General features: G+C 39.8%; 1 protein-coding gene across 3 annotated transcripts in view; it reads right to left on the minus strand.

The window, feature by feature from the left end:
• Nucleotides 1-4,656: 4,656 nt before the first annotated feature.
• Nucleotides 4,657-7,807, minus strand: part of MARVELD2 (MARVEL domain containing 2) — a 27,182-nt gene continuing 24,031 nt past the window's right edge. For all 3 annotated transcript variants that reach the window (XM_006870964.1, XM_006870963.1, XM_006870965.1), the window contains 2 exons: nt 5,447-5,497; nt 4,657-4,796 (listed from right to left, as the gene is read on the minus strand). In XM_006870964.1, coding sequence (XP_006871026.1) covers nt 4,674-4,796; nt 5,447-5,497 — 174 coding nt within the window. In that variant the 3' untranslated portion in view covers nt 4,657-4,673. The remainder of the gene's footprint in view (nt 4,797-5,446; nt 5,498-7,807) is intronic.

Consider the following 7,807-nt stretch of genomic DNA (forward strand, 5'->3'; position numbering starts at 1 on the left):
ATCTTTTTGATGTGTTGCTGGAGTCTGTTGGCTAGTATTCTGTTGAGAATTTTTGCATCTATGTTCATGAGGGATATTGGTCTATAGTTTTCTTTCTTAGTGAGGTTTTTTCTTTGTTTTTAAAAAAGTTAAAGTGGACAGAGAGAAATTAATGGATGTTAATGGATAGTACCTGGAAGGGATTATAATCATTATAATGAAACAAGGTGTATGATATGTTGAATGTAAAACTGATGATCTGCCCTGTAAACTTTCACTCAATGCACAATAAAAACCTTAAAAAAAACAAAAAACAAAAATGCACAAAAACCTATACATAGACCAAGAGGCAGTTGTTCAAATAGAACAAGGGGATAGTGAGTGGTTTAAAATCAGAAGAGGTTTACACCAGATTGTATCCTTTCACCATACTTATTCAATCTGTATGCTGAGCAAATAATCCAAGAAACTGGATTATATGAAGAATGTGGCATCAGGAGTGAAGGAATGCTCATTAACAACTTGTGAAATGCAATGATACCTTACTTGCTGGAAGTGAAAAGGACAAAATACTTACTAATCAAGATCAAAGGTCACAGCCTGCAGTATGTTTTCAATATAAAGAAAACAAAAATCCTCAATACTGGAGCAATAAATAACATCATGAAAAAATGGAGAAAAAACTGAAGTCAAATACAGCAGTCAAGAAATCAAAACAATGTAGTGCCTTAGGCATATCTGCTGTGTAAAGCTCTTGAAAGTGTTCAAGAGCAAAGATACCAGATGGAGGACTTAAGTGTGCCTTAGCCAAGTCATGTTATTTTCGATAGCCTCATAAGCATGTGAAAGTTGAATAATGACAACCACCACCAACGGTATGTACCATAAAAGTCTGCAAGGATATTCTCCAAGTACCGTATTCTAGGGAATGGCCTGGTAATTGTGGGGCTTTCATTTTCTATTCTTTTTTAAAAGATTTATACTAATTAGGTTTTATTTTTCTTTGAAATTAAGTAAGTAGGTATTACTTTTACAATAGCAAAAAATGAAAAATAAAAGATTAAATATGAGCTAGCAAAAAAGTATAGATTTCTTCCCACCCCCGTTGTGTATATTTTGAGCTTTGGTGTAACTCAATTATCAGTTTCACTATGCAAGCAATTTCTAGAACATCCATAGAAAACATGTATACATTCATATTTCCCATGAGGCAATAACTCCTTGGTCTATACCTACTTCATTAATTACTATATCTTCAATGCTAGTATGTCTAGAATAATAACAGCATTTGACATACAACTGACAGATGAGTAAAGAATATATACTTTCCTCTTTTCAGGTGTTAGATATAGTGACATATCTTCATGTTAATTACACTTCAAGAGCAAATACGCGGTAAAGTCAGGAAGTAGAAAGATCTTGTGCAGGGAATCTCACAGCTTGACAAAGGTGGCCTTGATTTTGAATTCTTGAAAATAACAGGTGATGGAAATAGTGAGTCACCTGATACACAATGTAATAGGTACATTGTGTAATAGGATATCAATGACTTTCCAGTTTATTTTTTGATAAGCAAAAATATTTTCAAGGAGGAGAATGCCCAGCGAACGCAGGAATGTTAGAAAAACAAACAGTAAAGAGCATACACAAAGCAATAGGTAACTGAAATTTTAATACATTTAGGTATTTACAGAATTTTTTTTTTTAAATCAGCATTCAACATTGGTTTTCAGATTAATATTTACAACTTTAGTAAAATAACATTTTATAAAGTTAACTTTCCTTAACATTTCATATTGCTATTAATATACCTTTTTAAAGTCTACAAAAATGCTCATGTTTCAACTTTTTATTTTTTTTTAAAGTAGTGGCACTTCTAAATGAAATGATAACAACAAACCCAAAACCCATTACGACTGAGTTGATGCCAAGTCATAGCGACCCTGTACTAGGTTTGTTGTTGTTAAGTGCCGTTAAGTCAGATCCAACTCATAGAGACCCTGTACAGGGTTTCCAAGGAGCAGCTGGTGAGCTTGAACTGCCGACCTTGCGGCTCAAACCTACTTTGCAGAACAACGCATTAATCCACAGCACCACACCAGGGCTTATGAGGCTGTAAATCTTTACAGAAGCAGAAAGCCTCATCTTTCTCTTGAGGATTGGCTGGTAACTTTGAACTGCTGACCTTGTGGTTAGCAGTCCTGTGCTTATCCTACAGAGCCACCAAGGCTCTTTAAAGTTAACACAGGGCCCCAGATATATAAAACAGAAAGTAAAGCTTTTGTAGGTACCCTTTCGTATTATATCTCTTAGGGTACTAAGCACAGTCTTAGGACCACAGTGGACCATGGAACTAAAATATTAATAAACACTAAATAGGTTTCATTGACAAAGGAAAACTAGAAAGTTGCTCACTTAGTAACCAACACTTTCTAATAAGGCTCTGCTTTTCTGTTAACTGTGTCGTCCTGGGTTTCATCACGTTAGAAAACTCTTTGTACATTCACTGTTTGTTGCTGTAAGATGCCATTAAATCGATTCTAACTCATATTGACACTATGCACAATAGAATGAAACAATGCCTGGTCCTGTGCCATCCTCACACTCACTGATATGTTGAGCCCATCCATCGTTGCAGCCACTTTGTCAATTTGTCTCATAGCTCTTCCTCTTTATTGCTGATGCTGTACATTACCAAGCATGTCGTTCTTCAGGTACTGGTCCCACCCAACAACATGCCTCAAGTATGTAAGACAAAGTAGTTTCACCATCCTTGCTTCTAAGGAACTTTCTGGCTGTAATTCTTCAAGACAGATTTGTTTGTTCTCCTGGTTGTCCATGGTATATCTAATATTCTTTGCAAACACTGTAATTCAAAGGCATCGATTCTTCTCTAGTTTTCTTTATTCATTGTCCAGCTTTCGCTTGCATCTGAAGCAACTAAAATTACCATGGCTTGGGTGAGGTGCAACTAAGTCCTCAATGGCTACACAGTGTTCTTTTTTTTCAGGCAGAAACTGGCATTGTAAACTTGGAAAATAATCTACAAATACCTGCTGTTGAATAGGAACCAAAATGATAGTTACCATTTTGTTAGGGAATCTGTTTGTCATGAATAAAGCCCCAAAGCCAAGATGATTCTTGGGAAGATGAAACATCCCAAAAATCAAAGGGAGATTCCAAGTAAATGTAACATCATGGAGTCTTAGGGCAGATGTCCAAAGAGAAAGAAAAGGGCGAGTATATTCACACATCCTTTTACAGATGTTTGCAGCTTAGGCTGGGCTGTGGGAACATAATGATGTGTGCACAGTGAAATGATTAAAGACAGGGAAGCTGTATGGGACCCCAATGGTACAGAAACACAGGGACGTGTCTGCCAAAGGCTCTATGTGTTAAGAGTTAACAGCACAGAAAACACTGTCACAAGACACACATGCCCTTTGTGGTTGTTGTTGTTGTTAAGTGCCGTTGAATCGGTTCCGACCCATAGCAACCCTGTACAGAGTTTCCAAGGAGCAGCTGGTGAGCTTGAACTGCAGACCTTGCAGTTCAACCGGCTTTGCAGTCTGGTGCATTAACCCACAGGGCCACACCAGGACGCCCCCTTTGTCTTTAGCTGGCTGAATTTGCACATTAAAGACCTTTTCTTGAGATTCATTATTGCAGTTGGGAGGGCAGTGGCTCCACAGGACAAGCACTGGATTGCAAATCACAATTGGTTCAAGCCCAGCAGTTGTTTCATGGGAGAAAAGTGAGGCTTTTGCTCCTGTAAAGAATTATAAGCCTTGGAATTCCTATATAGAGTTGGAACCAACTCAACAGCACTTGACAACAACATTGCAGTTGGCTCACTTCAGGAAAACGTCTAAAAATTTCACAAACACCAAGGAGACCTACTGGTACAATGGTTAAACACTAGCACAGTTACTAACTGAAAAATCAGCAATTAGAACCCACGAGAGGCTCCGTGGGAGGAAAGACCTAACAATCTGCTTCTATAAAGATTAAAGCCTAGGAAACCCTCTGTGACAGTTCTTCTCCGTCCTATAAAGACACTGCCAGCCAGACTGAGTTCATGGCACACAAGAAGAAGAAGAACAACAAATGTTTATCTATATGCTACACTCTGCAAATATTGTCCTATTTCAGCCTCACTTGAGGTAGGTACTACTATTAGCCCCATTTCAGAGATAAGGAAAAAGGCACAAAAAGATAAAGCTACTTACTGAAGCTCACAAAGCTTGTAAATGGTGATCTTGGGTTCAATAGCCTTTCATTGAAAAAAAAATGACACCTTTGGCTGGGAAGGGAATTTGTCCTAGAAAAATCCTAGGGATCTGCCTGAGTTAAAAAGGAAGAAGCAGCACCAGAATTGACAGTACATTTGCTGATCACATGTCAAGGATCTGAGTTCTAACTCATTTAAAATGATAACACATTCTAACAAGACATAGACAAATATAAAATCATATAGAAATGAACATAGGAACTCTTCCACTGTTAGTAAAGGCTTCAGTATATTGGAATTTGTTTTGAAATGTCTGAAAGAAATCAAACTGTTTCACATTGCATGTTACAGAAGCAGTTGCTGACTCAGGAAGGAATTGCATCTATATGTAGGGACTAGAGTAAAAAGGCAGTAAATAAATATGGACTTTACTATTTAAAAAAGAGGTGGTTTTGAATAAGGTTTAAGAATAACCTTGTACATCCCAATTCATTACTTTATCATATTCTTGAATTCTTTGCTTTATATGAGAAAGTTTTTTCTTTAGGTAATCACAGCGTTCTTTTTTTTCCAGAAATGTAGGATTCTGTAAAAGAAACACAGCCATTATTTCAGTCTCTGATTGCCTCTGGGAAGAACAAACATGCATTATCACCCAAAAGACAACCCTTCCTAGCAGATTTACTTGCAGCAGATTAAAAAAAACCTGTCTATTAACAGTTTAACTCTCTGACTTTTTTAGATTCCTTGCTATGAACCACAAAGTTGGCAGTTCGAGCTCACCAGACACTCCACAGGAGAAAGATGAGGCTTTCTGCTTGCGAGAAGATTTAAACCCTATATGGGGAGGCTATGAGTCCAAACTGACTCCACGGCACTTGAACAACAGCAGGAGTTTGAAACTGTTAGTAAATAGAGACAAGATTACTAAGAGCTCTCTTTAGTCTCTTCTGATTTGTGAGACCAAATTAAGGATGGTGTTAGAAAGATGCAGAATTCCAATGTTTCTGAAGGAAGTGTTTCAGTGCTCATTTCTCTAGGTTGCCAAAACAAGACCTGACCAGGACAGAAATGAAGAGTACAGGTATCCAGCATTCATTCACTCATTTCCCACAACAAGCCACATCTTAAGAAATACAAAGTAAAGAAATATGATAAAGAATTTAAGTTGCTAACTTATCACCAGAGCACTTGAATCAGAACACACTTTGAAGAAGAAAGGTGTTTTATACTCACATTCTTTTTTTTCTTAAACTCTTCATGGATTCTTGAAATTCTCTCATGTTCCTAAAAATAATATATAGTATAACTGAATTAAAACACTTGAATTTACTCAAATCATATTTCAGGGATATCTAAAAGTAAACTGGGAATTAGAACAAAAATAATTTTTACACAATGCCATAATGAAAATATTCATACACCAAAGATTCGGTTCAATTGACAAATGGTTGAGGCCTGACACTAAGATCCAGGGGTAAACAAGAGAGAAAGGTCCCTTCTGGCATGAAAACAGACTCAGGTCCCAGCATTGACCCCTGCCAGCTATGTGAAGCTATGCGAACAAGTTATTTATTGATCTTCCCTACACCTCAGTTTCCACTCACAAAAGGGGAATAATACAGTTTTGAGAAGGTTTATTTACAAGGAATGATCCTTGTAAAACTATTTTGTATTTGTTATGTGCCGTGGAGTCGGTTCTGACTCATAGCGACCTGTACAGGGTTTCCGAGGCTGTAAATCTTTATGGGAGCAGAAAGCCTCATCTTTCTCCCGCGGAACAGCTGATAGTTTCGAACTGCTGACCTTGTGGTTCGCAGCCCAATTAGTAACCACTACATTACCAGAGCTCCTTCCTTATAAAATAGATGGCATATAATCAAAATATTGTTGTTGTTATGTGCTGTAGAGTCGGTTCCCACTCATAGCGACCCTGTACAGGGTTTCCAAGGCTGTAAATCTTTATGGGAGGCTCTCTGCTCCTCCCTGTTCGACCGGCAGCTGCAGCTTCTCTTGCAGTACCAGCCGCATCCCTGAGACAGGATGGTGAAGGTTGGAGTCAACAGATTTGGCCGTATTGGGTGCCTGGTCACCAGGGCTGTTGTTAGCTCTGGCAAAGTGGAGGTTGTTGCCATCAATGACCCCTTCATTGACCTCAACTACATGGTCTACATGTTCCAGTATGATTCCATCCATGACAAGTTCAGTGGCACTGTCAAGGCTGAGAAAGGGAAGCTTATCATCAATGGGAAGCCCATCTCTATCTTCTAGGAGTGAGATCCCACCAACATCAAGTGGGGTGATACTGCTGCTGAATATGTTGTAGAGTCCACCGGTGTCTTCACAACCTTGGAGAAGGCTGGGGCTCACCTGAAGGGTGATGCCAAAGGGGTAATCATCTCTGCCCCTTCTGCTGATGCCCCCATGTTTGTGATGGGTGTGAACCATGAGAAGTATGACAATTCCCTCAAGATGCCTCCTGCACCACCCCTGGCCAAGGTCATCCATGACAATTTTGGCATCATGAAGGGACTTATGACCACAGTCCATGCCATCACTGCCACCCAGAAGACTGTGGATGGCCTCTCTGGGAAACTGGCGTGATGGCCATGGGGCTGCCCAGAGTATCATCCCTGCATCTACCAGTGCTCCTAAGGCTGTGGGCAAGGTCATCCCTGAACTGAATGGGAAACTCACTGGCATGGCCTTCCGTGCCCCCACTCCTAATGTGTCTGTTGCGGACCTGACCTGCCGCCTGGAGAAAGCTGCCAAATATGATGCCATCAAGAAGGTGGTGAAGCAGGCATCAGATGAACCCCTAAAAGGCATCCTGTGTTACACTGAAGACCAGGTCATCTCCTGTGACTTTAACAGTGACACCCACTCTTCCACCTTTGATGCTGGGGCTGGCATTGCCCTCAACGACCACTTTGTCAAGCTCATTTCCTGGTATGACAATGAATTCGGCTATAGCAACAGGGTGGTGGATCTTACGGTCCACATGGCCTCCAAAGAATAAGAGCCCTGTGAACCACCAGCCCCAGCAACAGTATTAGAGGAAGAGAGAGGCCCTCAGCTGCTGGGAGTCCTCACCCCAACTCTACCCCACTACACATTGAGAAGCTCCCATCCTCAGTTTCCATCCAGCTCATCCTTCAACATTTCTTGCGTGCTGCTGTTATTGTCGTGTGCCACTGAGTTGGTTCTGACTCTCAGTAACCCTGTATAGGGTTTCTGAGAGCAGCTGGTGGGCTTGAACTTGCAGTTAGCAGTCCAGTGCTTGTCCTATAGTGGAGAAGGGGAGGGGCTTAGAGAGCCCAGTCTTGTCATGTACCCTCAATAAAGTACAGTATCCAGCCAAAAATAAAAAATCTTTATGGGAGCAGAAAGCCTCGTCTTTCTCCCATGGAATAGCTCGTAGTTTTGAACTGTTGACCTTGAGGTTCACAACCCGATTCAATCACAATATTAGCTATCATTAAAGACCATTTCATCTCTTCTGAAAAATTCTTTTTCAAATTATTAGGTGCTAGAATTAAGAGGTTGTGATTATTAAAAAAAAAAAAGTTAATATAAAACTCCTTTTAATTTTAGTAA

Source organism: Chrysochloris asiatica, unplaced genomic scaffold (genome assembly GCF_000296735.1).
Source record: "Chrysochloris asiatica unplaced genomic scaffold, ChrAsi1.0 scaffold00157, whole genome shotgun sequence".
NCBI lineage: Eukaryota > Metazoa > Chordata > Mammalia > Afrosoricida > Chrysochloridae > Chrysochloris > Chrysochloris asiatica.